Source organism: Erinaceus europaeus, chromosome 10, assembly GCF_950295315.1.
Source record: "Erinaceus europaeus chromosome 10, mEriEur2.1, whole genome shotgun sequence".
In the NCBI taxonomy this organism is placed as follows: Eukaryota; Metazoa; Chordata; class Mammalia; order Eulipotyphla; family Erinaceidae; genus Erinaceus; species Erinaceus europaeus.
Window position 1 is genome coordinate 107928304 of NC_080171.1, and position 21929 is coordinate 107950232.

A 21929-nucleotide genomic window follows, 5' to 3' on the forward strand; every position below is an offset into this window, starting at 1 on the left:
GATGAACATTTGTCGTCGCCACTCTTGCCTGTCAGGAATAGTGGTTTTGTAGGGGAAGAAACAGTCACTAAGAAGAGCGGTACAAGCAAGTGTTGGTTTTTTTGTTTGTTTGTTTGTTTTCACAGAAAACCTAGTGTATCTAGAAACTGAGCTTAGGAGAGCTCCTTTTACAACTGTCTCCTCTTCAGCCCTCACTGTACTTGGCTCCTTCCTAGGGAGTCTCCTGACCACATCCTCAAGCCTCATAGTCCCTTTGTGCTCTGCTGTTCTGTCTCTCATGGCATTGATCAGTAATGTAGAAAGAAGTCTCTAATTGCTGCTTTCCTAGTCTTTCTTGGGCTTTCTGCTTAACTGTGAACTTCAAGAGGCAGGGTCTTACCTGTTTATTTGCCTCAGTTATCCTCAGTACACACTACTTACTTTGGGGAGGACTCATTTCTGATTCTTCAGTTATTATGAAATAACAGCCACTAATGCCTGCCTAGACAAGGTGATAGGAGTGACTCAGTCCATAGGGAAAGTTGGGGGGAAAAAAAAACTTTTTGACAGATTAGATGAGACCCATTAAAAGCAGTTAGTTCTGCCCTTGTGCAAAATGAAAAGGCACAGGTATCCCCTTTGAACTTGTCAAGTGATAACCTATTGTCTCTTTTTCTGCCAGTAATAAGAGTTCCTATTTCAGTAAAGCCTGTGTGTCACATGTTGACACTGAAACAAGGCAGTATAGTACGCTACTTTATCATCCCACTGCCGAGCGTTGGAAGTTAGTCTGTCATGTTTCTGGGTGGCCTGTGTCAGTTCTTGATTGCTGCTTTTTTTAAGTCAGTGACTTTAAATACATTATTGTCAGTAAGTAAGATTACATGCCCATGATAGAAAGAAAAAAAGGGGTTAAAATTGGTCTGTGGGTAAGGCTACCTCACAACACTTGATGTTGGTCATCACGTGTGACCTCTCCATCTTTCTGCAGATAAATGTCAGATGAGGTGATCTCCATAAGGGGTTGAGTTAGCCCCCATCTATCACAACTGGAGTTACAGCAGATTATAACCAGTTATGACTGGCTTCAGCTAGTTAACCTGTAGACTGACTCCACAAGGTTAGGAAGAGCCCTTGAAGAAAGACCGAGAGCCTCTGGTGCCACATTTGTTGCCTTAACCTCGGGCCTAGGGATTTATTAACCTGCTCTGTGACAGCAAATAGTCATTGTTAATTCCCTTTAGTTTTCAAAAAAAAAATTTTTTAAGTCAGGGTTGTAGCCCTTTGAGAGTAAGGAGCAGTAAAGGTGAGAGAGAAAGGGGGAAGGGGGCCTGTAATCAAGACACAGACTTTATGTGACAACCATATAACTGACTACTCTTTCATGTTTTCTGTTGAGAATGAACAGATCACACACGGGACCATTAGCCATGCCCTGAAACAGAATACTGACTGGAGATGCTGTCTGTCCTACAGCCACCCTGCTAAGGCCTCTGTGTCTGGACTGCCAGGCAGGCTTCACTCACCAGCAGTAAATCCACTTTAAGGCAAAGCTAAATCTAATTTAAGGACACAAATTGGAAAAGCAGGTTTGTTTACTACAGTGTTAGACTTATTAACTCAGAAAAGCTATGAGCCTCGGTCTTTCTGTTTACAGATAAAAAGTGGAACTCTAAATGAGGTTTAATGGGTTCCCAGATCATGTTCCCAGGACAGACTTTTTTTTTTCTCCCCCTCTCTTCCACAATAAATTTTGCAATCAAAAGAACTGAAAAGGAAAGGGGAGTGCTTCCTGCCATAAACAGGATGGACAGTGTTCTTCGGAGTATTTTATAGCTTTCAACTGAATTATAATTTCAGAGTATACAGAAAGCATATCCCCAAGTTTTTAGACAGTGATTTATTAGGTCAGAAACATTTATCAAGCACTTAGTATATACCAGCACCGTATTTGCATTCGTATATAAGTACGTACGTAAGCAAGTGAACTAGGAAACTATTCCATTGGTGCTGAGCCAGAAGAGACCTAAGACATGACCGAGACAGTGACCTGTGGGGTTTGTGAACTCTAAGCAGAACTGTCTAACTGGCATAGGAGGGTGTGATGGAGGAGCTGCAGCTACAGTGACAGTCTCCATCCCCTCTGCCAGCTGGTCTCCCACCAGCCTTCTTTAGAGGCTGAAAGACATTCAGTGTCGTTTAGGACTTTAGGGAGCTCACTGATTGTTTGGGGTCTGAACATCTGAGGAGGGAACCACTGATGGAACCACGTATCAAGTGTTATCAACAGAAGGAAAAACTTCGGAGCCACTTCACAGTAAAAGTCTTCTTCAGGTTCAGTTCTTCTTCTAGCGTTTGCCCTTCTTCTGTAGCCAGTCAACAGCGTCAGGTTGAGCCTGATGTCTGCTTGTTGCTGGCTTTGAAAGTGACTGGGATCCATGTGGATTCAGTTGGCTAGGAAGGATCGTCAGTTTCCCCAATAAATGGGTACTCACAGGATGCACCACGAGAAGGTCGATCCAGTGCATCCCCAGGTTCAGTAACTCCACTACAAAACATTGGTCTTCAAACCTCACTTTTAGGGAACTCAGAGTCCACAAAAAAAGTTTACCATTTGCATTTATTTCTTTGAAGGGGCTTCATTAAAAAAAAAAAAAAAAAAACATAAAAATTGTGGTTAAAACCAACAACTGAGCAAGAACCCCCAGCTTGTGCTCTGTGGTATCACCGAGTGACTCGCCACTACCTATTCCTCACTCTGGAACCTAGCACGAGTGTACTTTCTAGAACAGGGGCCAGCCAGCCTGCCCTCCTGAGATCAGACAAGGGCAGGACCTTCCCGTCTTCACCAGTTGGGCTGTTCCATCCATTTTCCCCCTTTCCTGCCTCGTGAACCCAACCCTGCCAGTAAGGTATCCTCATCCCCATCCACCTACTTGGCAAACAGCAGGCCAAGGAACCTTGTTCTAATCACTTCACCACTTAAATTACTTCTTCCAAATTTTTGTAGATTGCATAAACAAAACTTTTGAAGTAGGAAGTCAGAAACATGTTCCTCCATCTCCTGACACTTGCTGTGGGCAACCCTGGCCAGTTCCCACAACAGCTTAAGAGGGGCCGGCAATAATTGTAAGCTCCACTCAAAGGAGACATACAGGTACCGCTAGAGCAAGTGGCTGGTCGATGGAGATAATGAGTAACCGACCAGATCTTCAGCACCTAGGTTTTCACAGTGAGTCAGAAACAGTAAGTCATGAAGCCTCTTTAATAGGTTATCAACCAGCGTAACGAAAACAGAGACTATCTGTGTTGCATATAGTGAGAAAGTATAAAAACTGAAACTGGATTCAGTGTGTGTGTATATACATACATACGTATGTATTTCATGTACATATGCAGAACCACACATAGTCTGTACATACATGTTTGCATTGGCCGTCACCCTGCGCCATGCTGTTTTTTGTGTCGTCAAATAATGACTTGGCTGCCATGAATATGTTTGGAATGAATGAGCCACTGGTCTCACAGGCAGGGCCTATGCAAGATGCCATCTGAGGGGACCCCCCCCCCCCACACACACACACAAATCTACATCCTGCCCAAAGAATCACTTGCCTTTCTGGGCACTCACCACCCTTTGTTCGTGGAGCCTTCAGGAACCTGGGGATTTCCAGTGATAATGAAGATCCACTTGTGGCCCAAGTGAAATCAAACCCCTCCACCCCCCCCACCCCAGTTCATTTTCTCTTGAGCGTATTTTCAAAGTACTTTCTATTAGACTGCAGTATATGCCTATGTAGGTACATTTGTGTCCTAACTTCACTGTGGTTTGGAGGGAAGAATCAGGAAATTCCCTTTAGTCTTTTCCTCCTCTGTCATCTGTGTGCCAGGCCTCACCCATGGCAGGATTGTTTGGGTGGGAGCATTCTTGTCCTGGAGTTGGCCTGCCAAGGGGTCTGGCCCAGGTGCGGCTACAGTGGAGACTGTGGGAGAGATGGACCCACCCTCGAGAAGCAGGTTCTGAGCACCTGCTAGGCTGTCACAGAGTAGCTGCAGTGAGGTATGGGGAACCCTGCCCTTCACCACAGCACCAGTTTGTCCTAGTCTCAACTGCAGTGTTCCCTTTCTGGTTTTCGTAAGTGTTCTTCTCTCTTTCCCTCATCACTGCCTGTCTTCCCTTTGTTAACTTTGTCCCAGCTTGGCCAGCTTGGTGCTCATGCAGAGCTAAGTGTTTTTTTTTCTTTCTTTCTTTCTAACTTGGGGCCCTCAGGTGATTCTTAGTCTGAACACAGAGTAACTTTGCAAATTTGTGTTACAGCTCGGAAATTCATGAAATATGTTCAATTCTGTAAAGATAATAATTGAAATCTATAAAGTATGAATATTTAAAGTGTCATTAATTCAGTTCTCTACAGACTGCACCCATGAGACATTGAAACTAAAATGACTGGAATCAAGAAGCCATCTATGCTGTAGGATGCCTGCATCTACCTATTTATTTATTTATTTATTTATTTATTTATTTATTGTCACTGGGCCTTTACCATTTCAAGCCAACTTTGTTAGATAGAGAAGAGAAAGATACCATATCACCAAAACTCCCTGTCGTGCAGACTTGCTGAGTCATGCTCATGACAAAGCAAGCACACTTGATCCAAGTGAGCTGTCTTGCCAATCCTATTTATTTGAACACTGCTCAGCTCTGGCCATTGGTACTGACTGGAAATGGAACCTGGGACCTTTCACATGCAAGTCCTATGGCTGCCACTCCCTGTTGATTTCTCCCTATCACCACTCACTGCCACTGTCATTTTATTTTTAGTCTCATCGAGTAAGCTAAAAGACAGGTGGTCACTACCTCTGTTGATCAGTAAACAACAGAGGCTAATTTCATCCATTATCAGTGTAGAAGTGTGTGACAGCCTCAGTCAAAGGTTTCTGGGCTGCTTTAACTGGAGAAAAGGGGTATTCTATCAGCGTGCAGTGTGGAAATGTTACTAGGGGGAAGTTCTTTTGCTGCCAGCTTTGTGGGAATACCCATTTCACATTGTGACAAGTGACTTTGTGAATGAATTGTGGGCCCTCAGATATTTAGGAGACTAAAACTAAGGATTTTCTTTGTTTCACAGAAAAATTACAAAGAGAAGTAAAAACCCACATACAAGCATGAGATCTCCTGGGCTCCTAGTCTCACACAAACTCTCCCTGATAGCTATTAAATATCCTGTTACTAAAATACCAAAATTCCTTTAGCTGCTTTGTATTGAAAAGACTTGTTTCTTCTGGTCTTGCCGTAGTGGAGAGGGGAGAAGGACTTGCCTCTACTTGCTGGAGGCCATATCAGCCTTTAGGAGTCGGAAGATTTGACTGCATATTAATCATAACAGTAAACTTTTTAACAGTAACAGGAGTTGAAATGCTGACTTTACATTGGCTGTGGAAGGACCTCTTTCACTCACCCATCTCCTGGGCCTTCACCCACTCATGGTGGCACCACTCCTGCCTCCTGCCCTAACTTAAGCTTTGTAGACATAAGGTGCACAGGAAGGAAAAAAAAAATGAGAGACTGAATGCCCCGTTCTCAAAATATGGTGTAAATGATTCAATGCCCCTAAGCTTTTTTAAAAATTAGAGACTATCACCAAGATGTGATAGGGTGTGGTCACACAAGTGTGAGTCATTAGAACACTTTGAAGCACAGAATTCTGGACACACCCTGTTAAAACCTGGTACAAACATTCCCATTTTCTGAGTGTGAGAAGTACAGCTCTTTCTCAAGGCCCTAGAGTGGCTGACAGCCACCATCCTGACTCTTACCAAAATGCTGACCATCCCACCAGGCTGCACTTTCTGGGCTGTGGGGGCTGGTGCCTATTTTCACAAGTAAGAGGCAATACTGGTGCATGGATAGGGCAGCTGTGTCCTGAGATATTGAAGTGACTAAATGGGAGAGAAATAAACATCTTGTGGCTATATGAGTTCTCTCCAACCCTTGGAGTTCTCTCTGTCATGCTTTTGGCATTCAGACCACAGCCTAGGAATCAAGTCCAGCTTTCCTCTAGGGTGGTATAGTACGCTGAACTCCAGTTCACTCTGTACTTCTGATCTCTGGTCACATAGTTTTTCTGCTCAGAATATTTCCTTTTACCATCTGTTCTGTAAAGAAAAGAACTTTGTATTGAAGATGGAAAGATTTCTGAGACCTGTCCTGTCTGACCTGCTTCCATTTGTGTTGTGATGGTTTGGTGGGTGGCTGTTAACATTCATTTCCCTAGACCTCTGAAATTTCCTATGTGGATGTTAAAAGTTCACTGGCATCTTGTCCTTAGAACTTCAGAGCGTGGCTGCCTACAGGTGATGGGGTAGGCAGCAGCAAGCAGCAGGCTCCCAACGCTAACACCTTCTCTGTGGCTTATGGGAAGGATTCTTGCCAAGAGAGTTGTTTCTTTCCTTCTTTCCTAATTGTTTGCCTATAAATTGATTCATAGTAGATCCAAGAAGACATCTGACCCGGCCAGTGAGTAACAATAGAATTTATAGGGACTCCTGCTAAAATGTTGAAATTGCCTACATTTTACTACTGCCGCAGATAGATGGGTTACTATAAAGGGTAGGATCTTCCTTTTTCCAAGGCAATAAAAGCAAGAGAATATGATGGAAAGACATTTTGGTTTTGGTTGGGGTTGTTTTTTGTTTGTCTGTTTAATGTACATAATTGCTTCCACATTAAGTGAACCAAAAAGGGGATATAAAATGCTAGCCTAGTTGCCGGGTATAATCCGGAGTGATGTGCTGAGATAGCAAATGGCATGGGACTGGGTTCTGGAACCAGAATCTTGGTAGTGGCACTTTGATGGTAAGCATGTCTTTATCTGCCAAGTCCATCAGTCCTTGAATCAAACTCCCATACTGTCTGTCTGCAGGTCTAAGAGTGGGAGGGATCTCTGGTAAATTCCTGCTGGCAAACTTCCTTTAGTAAAGTAGATCTTGACTAACCCACACCCACATCGAGCTTGCCTGACTTCAGTGAGTTCCGCAGACCTTTGATAAAAGCGTAGGTGAGCGGCGATATCTATCTGCTGTTGCTGGGTGATCCGCTCCTTCCCGCCTTCACAGGCAGAGACCCCAGAGCAGTGTCTTCTTTTTGGTGTGTTGATTGCTGCCATCAACAGCATTGAACCACAAGTCACTGTATACGTGAGGACCGAGCACCAGTAGGGATGTATATTTCATTTCCCAGTTACATTTTGTTTGTTATTTTGCAGTGTGTGTGTGTGTGTGTGTGTGTGTGTTTTAAGGCATGAACACTCTTAACTGAAACATACACTTTTCTCTGCTAATGTTGAGTACCATCCCTGCGAGTGAAAAACAGTTTTTCCTTTGTAAAAAGAAATTAAATTAAAAGGAGATTTAAAAATACAAGTGTCAACAACATTAAGAGAGTAACTTTTCTAACACTAACTGCTCTCAGTGATTAAATTCTTCAGACTAATGAAAGGTACCGATCTGTGGCTTTTACTGTGTTTTCTCTTGTTGAAGGTTCGCCATCGGTGGTGTGAACTCATTGTTAAGCACAAATACACGAGAGCTTACAAAGAAGTGGAGAAATTCCTTCAGGAGGATCAGGTACGTTTTTATTTTAGCACCTGGGGATTCTGACTGCTGCCCCCTGACTGCTTAGTGACCAAGTTGTTGACATCTCTCTCAGAGAAAGTACATGACCATTTTCCAAAGATTTTTTTTTTTTAACAATTGGCAAGATGATTACCCAGTACACTTTTGAGCTGGTTTCTTCTCTTGCTCTTGATTTCTTTCTTTCTAAAGCATTGCATCACCAGGCCCCTTACATGCTTTCTTGGTTTTCACTTGCTGTCCACCCCCTCTTACCTAAATGCAGTCGACACAGACTCACAGCACCTCTCAATCCCAGTTGCAGGGCAAGCTTGTGACTTATTGACGCCAGGGTGTGTATCTGTGTTGATCCATTTTTAAAGCATATGCAAGGTACAGGCTCCAGACTGGGCCGGTCTGAGCCTGTGCCTGTACCTGCACCTGCTGTGCAGGCCAGGCCCCAATGTTGAGCTTCCTTCCTGTCCCCTTGAGAACTTTCCTTGCTGCCCGTCGAGGGAAGCAGCCCATGACCTTTCATTGAGCCTGTAGCTGAAGCATGTGTGTACATGTGGGAACATTCTCCTTTCCCCTCTGCTGGGCTGCACTATGCAGGGGTTACACCCACCCACCTCTGCCCAGTGTAGCACTCACACATGCATCTCAGACTGTCTGTCTCAGGCATCCAGCCTGCAGTATGTCCCCGTTAGTGTGATCATGTCCCTGCCAGCAAGCTTTCTGCCAAGTTCTGTGGGCTGATAGCATGGAGTCAGAATCAGTGGGGTGGACAGTGGGGGTATGGCAAACAAAAGGTCTTTTGAGAGAGCCTGAGTCCAGAGGGCAGCCTGCAAGTCAGTGCTCGTAATTCCCACAATGAAAAATACATGACTTTGTACTAGAATAAATGTCACATTTGCAACATTGGAAACATAGAGGGGGGAGTATAAGGAGAACAAAATGTAGGCACAAGTCTGTTTCAGAACCCAGAATTAGCTGCGCTGTATTTTAAACAATGCCCAGTAAGGATTGCCGTCTTGCAGCTTTTTCAGGAAAGCGTTTCGACCCCACAGCTACTCAAATTTTTGTCTTGTATAGTCTGAGAGGACCCCTTTAATCTGCTCTAGCAGAATATAATCTGTGGCATGATTTAGACTTGGAACAGGCGAGGAGGAGGCACAAAACCAAAGGGGGTCTCTGGTCTTCCAGAACATAATTGGCTATTTCTAGATGGCTGGGGAAATGGAGATATGAGCCTTTACAGTATTGTTTCTGAAACAGAAGAGCCACTGTTTGCTGTAGTAGTGGGACCGTGGAGGGCCAGTCAGAGCCGAAGCAACAGGCACCTTTTCGGGACTAGCCTTGGCGGCTCTTGCTACCCGTAGCTGCTGAATAGCAGTGGTGTTCGTATCTCAGCCATACCCAGGGAGATGCTTTTCTGGAAAGAAGGCCTGTGTCATGACGTGAGCACTGACCCTTGGCGATTTTCTGTCTTCCTGCCTCAGCTTGTTTTCATGATGATCCCTCTAGGAATCTCTCTCTCTGTCCAGTGCCTCCTAACACCGTCACCACCAGACAAAATGCTCACTGTCATTCTGTTGTCAGTCAGGTCACCGGGGTCTGTCTCAGAACTGATAGCTAGGAAGTCCTTGAACTTACACTAAGATAAATAAAATGCGGGGCTGGGAAGTGGGGCTTGAAAACTGCAAAACTTGAAAGTTCAACTACTCGGCTCTGGTGTTCTAGGTTGTATGTCTTTTCTGTCCCGGTGAGTGTGTGTGAGATCTCCCTTTCTCACTCTCTCTGGTCTCGGCGCTCCCCCAGGCCATGGGCGTCTATCTGTACGGGGAGCTGATGGTGGGTGAGGACGCCCGGCAGCAGCAGCTCGCTCACAGGTGCTTCCAGCTGACCAGGGAGCAGATGGACAGAGCCACGGCCGAGGTGGTGTCCGAGATGTTGTTTTAAAGAGGTGAATCTCTCCCTTTCCTTTCTTCACGCTCCAATTCAGACTGTAGACTTCTCCTAGGAGCCAAATAAAACAGTAAGCAAGTAGTGAGCAGAGAGTCAGCATCCGTTATGCACTCCCACTCCAGTGGCAAGTGACACTGAAGAGTAGACAGACCGGGGGCCGGCTGGGGGCATACTGGGTTAAGGGCACACAGTACGGAGTGCAAGGGTTCTGGACTGGGCCCCCAGCTTCTCACCTTCAGGGGGACACTTTACAAGTGGTGAAGCAGGGCTGCAGATGTCTGTCTTTCTCTCCCCCCCCCCATTCTCTTTTTTTTCTTTCTTTTTTTTTTTTTCACCTCCAGGGTTATCATTGGGGCTCAGTGCTTGCAACGTGAACCACTGCTCTGGTGGCTATTTTTTCCAATTTTTTTGATAAGACAGAGAGAAAAACACCTGCAGACCTGCTTCACCCCTTGTGAAGCAAAACCCCCCCACCCCCGCAGGTGGTGAGCCAGGGGCTCAAACTAAGACCCTGACTCAGGTCCTAGCGCTCTGTGCCATGTACACTTAATACCGCCCAGCCCCCTTCCCCTCCTCTCTCAACTTTGTCTTATCCAATAACATGGAAAAAAAAAATGCCCACACAATAACTCTGGAGGCAAAAAAAAAAAAAAGAGAGAGTAGACAGACCCAAGTGACCTCTGACAACAGGGTCCCTGTAGCACCACACTTCATCCGGTGAGTTCACCACAGGGCAGAAACTCCTTCCATGCCAGCCCCCTCCTCCTGGGGAGTTTGGTTCATGTGAGGTTTTGTTATTTGCACGCACACACACACACAAAAAACCATGGGAGAACATCTAAGTTTAGAAGAAGGACTGGGAGACTAGTGGAAGCCTTCGGCCCAGCTCTTCACAGTAAAGGCCAGCTTGGGAGTTGCCAGGTCAGCCCAATCCACCCCTCACCCCACCCCCCCAGACTGTGTGAGAATTTGAGGTTCCTCAGATGGTCCCAGTCTGCACCCTGACACTGGCTGTTGTCCTTTCACCCAAGCGTGCATTGCTTGGCCCCATGGCCCCTGGCGGCTGCTTCGTCTGGTTCAAGCAGAATGAGACTCCTCCCCCAGTTTACTAATTTGGAGTGGGCATCCTAACTTACAGAAATTATTTCCTCCGTTAGTTATGCTTGGAATGGACCTGGTAGGTTTATATCTTAGCAGCTAGTTTTTCACTGTAGGTTTGTGCATCATAAAAGTAATTTAGCAGTGAATAGTACATAAAGTTTTATAAGTAGGACTGTGGGATTATATTTCAGTGTATTTCTTTCCCCAAACCGTCATTATCATTATTGTGTCTTCTCAGTTTTTCTTCAAAGGTTCATATAACAGAGTATGTCTTGTTATATTTGAGCAAATCTCAAGCATTCTTCGTGTTATATAAATTACCTATAAGTATAACTTTAGTGGCTATTTAATATTTTATGGTGATATCCTTAACCCACTGTTGGACATCTCGTTTGCTTTTAATGTTTCATGCTTACGACAATCATTTCTGTGCGACTTGTCTAAGTATCTCATTTATCTGAAAGAACTCAACTACTCAGGAGAGAAAAAAAAGTTTCTAAAGTATGATCCTGCTTTTCCAGACCCATGTTTGCCAAAAGCAAAGGAAACAGTGGAAATAATTACCATAGTTACATATCTTGTGTAGCATGTGCAAACATTCCCCAAACTCTCCCTGCAGGTAGCTTCAGGTCCAGTTCAGAGATGGGGCAAGTCTGAGAAACAGAACAGTTTCACAGTTGTCTTTTTGCCAACGTCATAGGATAATCTACATAAATCATATTTCTCTTTAGATCTTTAATTTCATGGAAAATTTGTGTTGGGGGGAGGACTGCCTGGAACTGTGCATAGTAGAGCCAGACTGTGCCCTGGGCTCCGAGTTTTGGAGACCCACATCAGGTTCTTAGGGCTCTCAGAATTTTCTTCTGTGATGATTTTTGCCCCAGGCAGGCAGAGGAAACATTCTGGAAGTGAGTATGACATTTTCTTTCCTCCTTCCTCTCTGACACCCTTCCTGTCTCCGTGCCTTCTGAGGCCGGCGCACACCTGTGCTCCCATGCCACACCTCCAGCATTTGGGAAGTTGTTCATACTCTGAGGTCTGAGAGGGCTCCTGAGACATCCCAGACCTCTTACAATCTACAGCCTGAGAAGCTAGCAGAGCAAGGACCACACTTTCTAGCTCTGCCACCCGATAGCTGCTCAGTGCCTTTTCTCACTCTTGTGGCCTCTCTCTCTCTCTCTCTTTCTCTGTTTTCCTTTCTCTTTTTTAAAAATTTCAGGCCTGCAAGTTGCATTGGCGTCTTGTGGTCATCTCTCTGTCTTTTTAATTGAACACATTTCACCTCTAGGAAGCTGAGTAAATAGCAAGAAGCAATCAAGCCAGTCTGTAGCACAGAGGTCTGGAGGTGGTGTCATCGCCTCGTGCCGAGGACCCCTGCCTGTGAGGGGCTGTGAAGGGCAGGCACCGCTGCTCCAGAGTGCTCTGGCTGCTTGGGTTCCTGGCATGCTGATTTGTGACTTAAGATTAAAATCACATTGCCAGGGATTACCACGCAACCATGACCTTGGCTGCTCCTTCAGAAGCTATAGTTCCTCTCTCTCTGCAGTCGGAGAACAGATGCACCTCGTAGCTCTCCTCTGGAAACAGAAGCCCACATGACAGAAGATGCTCACTGCCCCCTTACTATGCCCGGCCGACGACCTCTCTGATGAGGTGCAGAGCTTAGCTGATTGGTGAACAGTGACTGGTTTCCGCTTTGTTCACAGTGGCTAAGTTCTGCACCTGAAGAGAAGGTGAGATGGGGACAGTTAAGTTGGAGCCACGCGGGGCAGAGGCTGTTGTGAGCAAGCAGCCCATGCACCAGTCATGATGCCAAGACACTTTTCTCCTGCAGGAATGCAAAGAACCGACCAAAATCTGCAGAAACGATCACTAGTTAGGCACCTGAGAGATCAAATGTATTGAAAGCTGCAAAATTTATATATATATTTTAAAAAACAAAAAAACACTAAACCAAATGCATCACAAAAAAGTCAAATAACACTGTGTCAGGAATTGGCTGCATGTGATTTGGGTGATGTGCCCTCATCTGAGACACGTGTCCTAACTTCCCGAGCGTGGTCAACTCTCTCTTCTATTTGCAGTCTAGGTTTCTGTGTTTCCTGCAAGACAAGCTCCTAGCCAAGTTGCTGCTTCCCCAGGCTGTTCGATTGGACCCGCCCTCCGGTGCCTACTGAGCTGATATCAGTTCTCATTTTACACACTGGCTCAGTTCAGCAGGAACAGGAGTCGAGCCCTAGAGCAAAAAGCCTTCCTGCTTATAAGTGTCTCAGGAGCTGGACTCTGCCGCCCGAAGACAGCCAGGCGGCCACCACTGAACATAGCAGCGGCACCGCCATCTGTACGTGATTCTGTTGTGTGGATAGTGGGAGATTCATAATGCTCTGTTGACGGGAAAGCGAGAACGCAGTTGGCGCTGCACAGACGCGTGTGTGACCCAGGCAGTGCCCCCACAGTGTCAAGCATAGATAACCTGAAGCAGAGGACGTGTAGGTCTGAAATGGGCTGAGTTTCTAGAATCTGTCTTAGGAGCAAAGTCTCAGCCATAGCCACATGGGAGACAAGTGAACGGTATGTGGTCCATCCGAGAGCCTTACTGGCTCTGGTTTTGTGAGCCGAGGCTGTGGGCCTCATCTGTCCTCTCTCCAAAGTCCTGCCCAGAGTGGGGAGCAGAGGCACACAAAGGTACTTGTTTACAAGAATTCCTTCGCTGTGACTGGCAGTAAATTTTATTGCTGTTTCCTTCGCAGGAAAGATCACAGTGAGATTCTTTTCACACATTCTTCCCAGCCCTGGTGGGACCAGAATCCTGTGACCCGGGACATCAAAGCAAGGATTGTAGGGCTGCTGAAGTCCCAACAGCATTTGTCTGCATCTTGGGGCAGCAATCTCAGAGTCTGGTCCTAGCAAGCAGATCCATCCTCACAGACGCCATCCTCATTCTCAACACGGTACCTCAAGACACTGAATCGGACGTGGATCTCTTCTGAGAGGTCAAGGCATCCCCCCCCCCCCCCACACACACACACACAAACGATTAAAATCTGAGACAAGTGTGCAAACTTGAACATTTCACATCCTCCCATGAGCATGTGGCCATGCACGGTGTCTCTGTCATTCTGAAAAGGACGGTTTCCATGAACTGAGACCAGGAACACCACTAACATCCTGGAACTTCATTCCTTTATTATTTTGACTTGGCACTGGGGCTTCTGCACTCCAGGCTGACTTTTTTAGATAGACAGTGACAGACACAGGGAGAGAGGTAAAGACACCACAGCCCCACAGCTGCTTCCACTGGAGTAGGAGCCAGGTTCAAAGCCTGGTCACACATAGGACCAAGTAGACACAGTGTCCAGGTGAGCTGTTTTGCCAGCTTCCTTTCATTTCCGAAAGATGTAAATGACTTTTTGATTGATGTGTCCATTTTCTTAGCTTCCCCCCCCCCCCAAAATTTGTGCATTTTGGTAAAAAATAAAAGGGGAGAATTTTAAAATGTATTAATAATAAAATGTAACAGATTAGTTTGTGTGTGTGTGTTTTGTTTATTTACCGGGGGTGGAGGGAGCAAGAGGCCTGTTAGCAAGACCCCTTCACTCCGATTTCTAGGAATCTGCATTTCCTAGTTTCTCCCTCAGCATCTCTCATTATTCTTTGGGAGGCAGAGGAGGAGCACTCACCTACTGGATTGCAGTGAGGCTGCGAGGCATAAGGAGGCAAAAACCTTCAGCTGTCATGCTTTTGAATGATTCATCTGATCTCAGGACAACAAAAACACATTGGGTGGCTGGCTGCCCTGCTCGTGGAAGGGGACTTGAGTCTACAGACTGTGCCCCTGGGATGCTTTCTCAGTGTGACCTCAGTACCTGACGTCCAGACTGGTGTGTTGCAGGATGCCCAGGGAGCCTCAGGGCAGGAGCTGGACCATTTTACAGAGATGGACATAGGGATACAGACAGTGAAGGCAGGTCCGCACCCACACCAGGTCTGCACCATGGACCAGACCTGGACAGATTTAATTCTGTGCTCAAGGCCACATACTAAGTGAACTACAGACACATGGCTGAGGACTTTCCTGCCCACCACAGTACCTCCTGAAGTGTGGCTAGTAAATCTTTTTCAGTAATAAACTCAGCCCCTCTGTCAGAGAGACCAAATTCCTGATCCAGTTTACAGGTGAGGGTTGTGCAGGTGAAAACTGTCATTGGAGACCACAGAAGCTTGAATTTGAGCTTGTTTTCACTATCACCGTAGGGAGGGAGGTCACATGGACTTGTTGGTTTGACAAAAACTTTTTTTTCTTGCCACTAGGGTTTTTCCCTTGGGGCTCAGCTTCTGTACAGTCTCCTAGGGACTTCTCTCTCCCTCTTTCATTTCTTCCTCCTTCCTTCTGTCCTTCACATATTTTTAATAGAGACAGAAATTAAGAGGGTTCATAGTGCCAGAGAGAGACCTGAATTACTGTTTCACAACTTGTAAAACTTCCCCTTTACAGGACAAAGAGCTTGTGCCCGGGTCCTTGTGCATGATAGCAAGAGGCCAACACTTTCTTAAACAGTAGTTTCTCTTCACTTCCCTTGCAAAATACTTTCTGGTTCCAGGGTGCCCCTGACCCTTGAGAAATGAAGGTGGGAGGTGCTCCGGGCTGAACAGAAGAGAGAAATTGATATGGGACCGGGTGTGGTACACCTAGCTGGGCACATTGTTACAGTGCTCAAGGACCTGGGTTTGATCCCCCCTGGTCCCCACCTGCAGGGGGAAAGCTTTGAGAGTGGTGAAGCAGGGCTACAGGTGTCTCTCTGTCTCGCCCTTCCCTGCTGTCTCTACCCAATAAATAAAGATAATGGGAAAAAAATTAAGTAGAACTAAGAAAAGAAATTATATGAAGGAAAGTGTTCAACGACCTATTTATCAGCAGAGGGGTCAGGGTAGGAAGGCACCCACATCCTCTGGCTCAGTGAAGGCAAAGAAACCCCAACTCTGCCCGTTACTCTGGTTTCCTTAAACTGTCTATACCTTTGGCCCTGACACTCAGTGTCACTGAGGCTCAGGCATGAATTATTTCATAGCCCGGTCATAGGGTGTCCCACCCTAGAAGTGGAGTCTGTTAAATGACACACTTGGTCCTTGTGCAACATTCTGGACCCACCAGATGCCTCCCAGTGCACTGGTGGCACTGAGCAAGGCAGCACCCTGCCACCCAGCAGGCAGGCGGATACAGCACCAGCTGGATTTGAGCTCAGCTGGGTTTGCAGGTTTAATAACAGAGCAAAAGGTATTGCAGCAAAGTAAAAAAAAAACTCTTGGGGGTAGGGGAGGGTAGGTTTTCAGCTCCACTATGGGGGCTGGAGGGTAGGGACACAGACCTTTGGTGGTGGGAATGGTGCTTTATGGTCTTATAAATCACTATTTAGTCAATATGAGCAGAAAAATTGATTGAATGTCTCAAGCTTTTTAAGGCATAGGCCTCAGTTCTGAGTATATATTCCTTCAATCTAAGCACTTAAGGTTTCAAAATAGTAACCTGATTGAATTTTAACAGTGGACTTAAGTAGTTAATGCAGTTCTAATAGTGACTTTTTAAAAAGAATATTAAATCACCTATAATCTTAGACTAGGGAAACCAGAAGCAACTGGTCTTATCAGTATATAAGATACAGTTGTTTGTAAATAGCATTAAATGACATAAATCATGGTAAGGTCTTGTATGGTACAGTAAACCCTAACCATGGGATTTTCAAAGTCAACCAAATTCCCATATAACTTGGTTATCACAGTATGCCTTCTTAAAGGCAGCAGGAACTTCCCCGTTCTCTATAAAATCCCTATTTCTGTAGGTAGTGTAGCGGGTTAAGTGTACATGGCGCCAAGGTCAAGGACCAGTATAAGAATCCCGGTTCGAGCCCCCGGCTCCCCACCTGAAGGGGGGAGGTCGCTTCACAGGAGGTGAAGTGGGTCTGCAAGTGTCTTTTCTATTTCCTCTCTGTCTTCCCGTCCTCGATTTTTCTCTGTCCTATCCAACAATAACAAGGGCAACAAAATGAGAAAAATGGCCTCCAGGAGCAGTGGATTCATAGTGCAGGCACTGAGCCCCCGTGATAACCCTGGAGGCAGAAAAAACCCTGTAAGTCAGGCGGTAGCGCAGCAGGTTAAGCACAGGTGGCACAAAGCACAAGGACCAGTGTAAGGATCCCAGTTCAAGCCCCCAACTCCCCGCCTGCAGGGGAGTTGCTTCACAAGCCGTGAAGCAGGTCTGCAGGTGTCTGTCTTTCTCTCCCCCTCTCTGTCTCCCCTCCTGTCTCCATTTCTCTCTGTCCTATCTAACAACAACAAGATCAACAACAATAACTACAACAAAAAAGGGCAACAAAAGGGACTAAATATTAAAAAAAAAAAAAAAAAAAAAAACATTTCTCCCAGTCCTGGAACCTCTGAGGTGTGGTTCATTTTCCTTCATGCTTCTCTCAGTCTGTACCATTTGATCCTGCATCTGCTCATCTCAAATCAAGGCAACCAGTGTCACCTGGACATGTCCCACTTTCGACTGTGTCCAGAGACTCCAGGTGTGGAATGTCAGCCCTCCAGCTCCATTACTCTGGTGAGACCTTTTCTAGCTCATAGGACTCCTTAATTCACTTTGGGGTTGCGACCTTCCTAACAAAGCCACAGAACCTAGATATAGACCAGGGCCCATGAGAGGGCACATGTGCACATGTATCCGTAAGTAAGGGGGAAATACACACCTTTTGCTTTAGCAAAAGTGTGCAATAGTTTGCAGTGACTCAAAAAGCACAGCAGGCAAGTAAAAAGACCTTAAAAAAAAAAAGACACCATAAAGTAATTAATCAAATAGTTTCTACTTAGACCTAAATAATCTCCTCACCTGCTTCCTATTTTACTTCCCTCAATCACTTTAGGGCTAACCCTGTCAGATAAAGTAAGGACTACGAAAGCTGGATAAGGGCAAGAGACCAGGCTTTAATGACGGCCCTTTTGGTTGCTACCAGGCCACCCCATCATCCAGGGCCCTAGTCAGGGAAGCCTGGGGTTCCCACATAGATATGATGGGCCTAGACCTCTAACTACCATCTCTCTACCATCACTGGTTATCTCCATTAGGAACAACATCATAAACCCTCTTGTGGGCCTTTACAGGATATATATATATTACTGGGTAGAGATAGCTAGAAATCAAGAGGGAAGGGGGCTGATAGGGAGAGAGAGAGAGACCTGCAGCCCTGCTTCACCACTTGCAAAGCTTTCCCCCTGCAGGTGGGGAGTGGGGGCTCGAACCCAGGTACCTGTGCATTATAATACATGCGCACAACCAAGTGCACCACTACCCAGCCCCCTCTACAGGATATATTGCCCTCAATGTAGAACAGCAATGGTAGGGACTGCCCCACTCTCTGAAGGGAGGCTGGGTGAACATACTCTGCCACCAGAGGAAGACGGGACCCGAAATGAGTGCAGCCTAGAATGTCCCTAGCTGTAACAACAGAATGTGAGCTCAGACCTACAGGAATGCAGAGGTTACCACAGGCTTCTGTGCTAAATATGAATAGAAATGGGTCCAAGGTCAAATCATTGGGACTTACAGTTAACGGTATTTACATATTTTTCTCACATTTGGGAGCTCCTCTCTGCCCTGGTCCAGCTTTCTAGTCCTATCCTCAACTCTGACACCATCTTCCCAGACAAAACTCCTAGCCTACCTGCATGTTAGCTGTCGGGCTCAGTCAAGAATTAGTAAAGTCACTGGGCCCCTTGGAATACACCTAAAATAGACTTCTAGCTCCTCCCAATATGAAGACCCCAAATTTCATCTGCTATATTTTTACCTTTAGGTTCCTCATTACTAAACAGGTTTTTTTTTTCTTGATATCTTAATGCTTTTCAGCCATCAAGTTGCAAATGCTACCATGACACCAACCTGACTTCCCTGGGCAGACAACCTCACCATTGTGTCCTGGGACCCCCACCTCTCCAGAGACCTGGCCCACTAGGGAAAGATGGGGACAGGCTGGGAGTATGGATCGACCTGTCAATGCCCATGTCCAACAGAGAAGCAGTTACAGAAGCCAGAACTCCCACCTTCTGCACTCCATAATGATCCTGAGTCCATACTCCCAGAGGGATAAATAGGAAAGCTAGGGTGGGTCTGTAGTGCACTGGGTCGAGTACACATAGTTTGAAGCGCAAGGACCCACACAAGGATCCCAGTTCAAGCCCCTGGCTCCCCACCTGCAGAGGGATTATTTCACAAGCAGTGAAGCAGATCTGCAGGTGTCTATGTTTCTCCCCTCTCCTTTATCTTCCCCTCCTCTCTCAATATCTATGTCTTATCCAGTATAAAAAGTTGGGTGGGGGATGGCCTCCAGGAGCAGTGGATTCGAAGTGCAGACACTGAGCCCCAGCAATAACTAGAGGCAAAAGAAAAAAAAAAAAAAAGAATAGGATAGCTTCCAGTGGAGGGGATGGGATATGGAACACTGGTGATGGGAATTATATGGAATTGTATCCCTCTTATCCTATAATCTTGTCAATCATTATTAAATCAGTAATAATAATAATAAGCAAAAGGAAGCACTCTCATCCTTGGAGAAGCTTAATAGGTTAATTGCCAAACAACTGTTCTCTGAGACAATCTACCCAGACACCGGAACACCTCCCCACCTTAATGAGCAGACCTGTGCCTTTCCAGAGCAGGGTGGACAGGGGACAGCAGGTCGACCCTGCCAGGTGCTAATGTCCCATGTGGGGAAAAGCACCCTGGCCTGACTGCCCAGTCTAATTGGGGCCTGGATGCCCCCCACCCCCTCCCCCCTGGCCTGCCTGGGGCAGTTCCATTTCCTCTTCCTCCCATGTTTGAAAACAAGGGGGCACCCATGGCCTGACCTTTGGCTTCAAGCAGGCAGGGGGAAGAAATAAATGAGACAATTCTGTTTTCCTTCTTGGGCCTTTATTTTAGAAGAAAGATTTCAAAAAGCATTTTAATTGGAATTTCAAACCAAAAAACCATTTCCCAAACAAGCTATAGAGACGTTACACACGCAGGCAGAACTCAGTTCCCAAAGTCAGAAATAGCACACTGTAGCCCTAACCTTAAAGCCTCTTTGAGGGGTCAGGCAGTCATGCATCTGACTAAGCATACCTAGAACTAAGCACAGGGACCACCACAAGGATCCGGGTTCGTGCCCCCACTCCCTACCTGCAGCAGGGAGGCTTCACAAGCAGGGAAGCAGGTCTGCAGGTGTCTTTCTCCCACTCTATCTCCCCTTCCCCTCTCAATTTCTCTTTGTCCTATCCAATAAAATGGAAAAAAACAAAACAAAACCAGGAGCAGAGGCTTTGTAGAGCCCGGCACTGAGCCCCAGAGCAATAACCCTGAAGGCAAAATAAATAAAGGCTCTTCAAAATGAGCAGCAGAGCTGTGAAAGAAAACTTTCCAACGACATCTGTGCATGTGTGGCGGAGGACTCAGCAAGGTGCCACTGAAGCCTAGATGGGGGCCAGGAAACTGGTCACTTCTGCCTCTCACAAAGGCCACTGCAGCTCATCAGTAGCTGAAAAGCAAACACCAAGTGATTGATTTATGACCATGAGCCCATTTTTGTTGAGTGTTAAGTCAGCCACCATCCCTCTCATTCCATGCATGTCCCTGACCCAGAGTGGGAGGGTGAGGAACTGAGCGGAATCCTCCCAGCACATCAGTTGGCAGCCACACCTGCTAAGTGGGCCCCTGTCCCCGCTGGCTGCTGTCAAATAGAATTTTGCTGCTCCAGGCCCGGGGCCTTCCTGAGGCCGGCCTGCTCTGCCTCATTCCTAAGCAAACAGGAAGACAGATGCTGTCCCTAGCTTTTTGTCAGTTAGTGACAAGTGCAGTGGCGTGGGGGCTTTAGTCAGCCCAAACTGAGGGCTCCTGGAACTCAAGGTCAGGCTGGGTGGTCCGGAAGCTCAGAGGGCTCTAAGACCTCCCAGGGTGGGGCCCAGAAGAAGCCAACTCAATGAGAAGGACACAGACTTCAAGCCCCCAGGCTTCTGTCCTGAGGACAATGATCCTGGGCCCTGGGGGGTTTACAAGGTGGGAGAGAGGAAAGGCCAGTTAGAGCCATTCAAGGATGAGGTTTTATAGATCTTTTCCCACCCTTTGATGCTGTCTGGGAGATTGATTGTTTAGTAAGGTATTTCTGTTCCATTCCCCTGACCAGAGGGTATAAAGAAAGAGGGAGGAGGCCATCAGCCAAACCGGTGGGTGAAAGGAATTTACCATAAAACTACAAACTCCCAGGACTTGCACAGGCTGCTGAGCGCCTCCTTCCCGGACCGCGGGTGCACAGCCCAACACGGGCTCAGCAAAGCTGAGCTTCCTGGGAACATCAGCCAAAGAGCCCAGTCACAGGAGCTGGACATGGGAAAGGTGTGTGTGTGTGTGTAACAGAGAGAGACCAGAAGTAAAGGGCCCTGCCGATGCCCCTCTCAGCACCCTCTGTGGGACCCCACAGCTCTGGAGGATCCCACAGGGGAGCATCCTGAACTCTTTCCCAGAAGCTCCTCTGCAGCTCTGTCTGGGAAGCCACGGCCACTGGGTGTGTGCTGAGGTTTCTATTTCCTTCAGACTTTTTTTGTTTTGTTTTGTGCTTCTGCCTGTAATTCCTTTCAGCTCAGCCTTTGGGGACTTGGGGCCACTGTGAAGCCCAGCCCAGGAGGCGTTTCTTGCCTGTGGCTGGGCCCTCACCACAGTGCCAAAGAGTGCCGAGTTCCGGAAAGTTCTTTTCTGCTCTAATAGGCCTCCCTTGTCACATGAGGTCAGGCAGAACAGGCCTTGGAAGCAGAAGTATGTGTCTTAAGACTGGAGAGGACACTTTTGGCAATGTTTGAAAAGCAAGAAGCAAGCCCAGCATTCTCCACTCAAGGCCTTGTGTTACCATATTCTGAATGGGTGATTTCAGTCTCCCAAGACTTTAAACAGCAGTTATGTTTAAGGAGGGAGGCCCAAGAAAAATGTGAATTATGGGGTAAACCAGAAGTTAAGTGGGAACCAGTTTCAGTGTTTACAGATGAGATGGCACAAGGATATATTTATGTTAGGTTGTAAAGATAAGACCCAATTTAGCAGAAAATAATTGCAGCTGCATAGTTGTATCTGCTGTAATTAGTGATAAAACAAGAAAGGGGTAACTGGAGAAGTGGCCTTTACTTATCTGAAGGCAGGGGCGATTCTGTGGAGCATGGGATCACGGAGGCTGGGCAGAGGACAGACTGGTGTTTGC

The 21929-nt window shown here is 46.5% G+C and overlaps 1 protein-coding gene across 4 annotated transcripts in view; it reads left to right on the forward strand.

Moving 5' to 3' along the window:
- The window catches only part of AOPEP (aminopeptidase O (putative)), a 427259-nt gene extending 413079 nt beyond the window's left edge, over nt 1-14180 (forward strand). For 3 of the 4 annotated variants that reach the window (XM_007539869.3, XM_060200472.1, XM_060200474.1), the window contains 3 exons: nt 7519-7605; nt 9409-9553; nt 13407-14180. In XM_007539869.3, coding sequence (XP_007539931.2) covers nt 7519-7605; nt 9409-9549 — 228 coding nt within the window. In that variant the 3' untranslated portion in view covers nt 9550-9553; nt 13407-14180. The other variant, XM_060200471.1, reaches the window with a different exon arrangement.
- The last annotated feature ends 7749 nt before the right edge of the window (nt 14181-21929 follow it).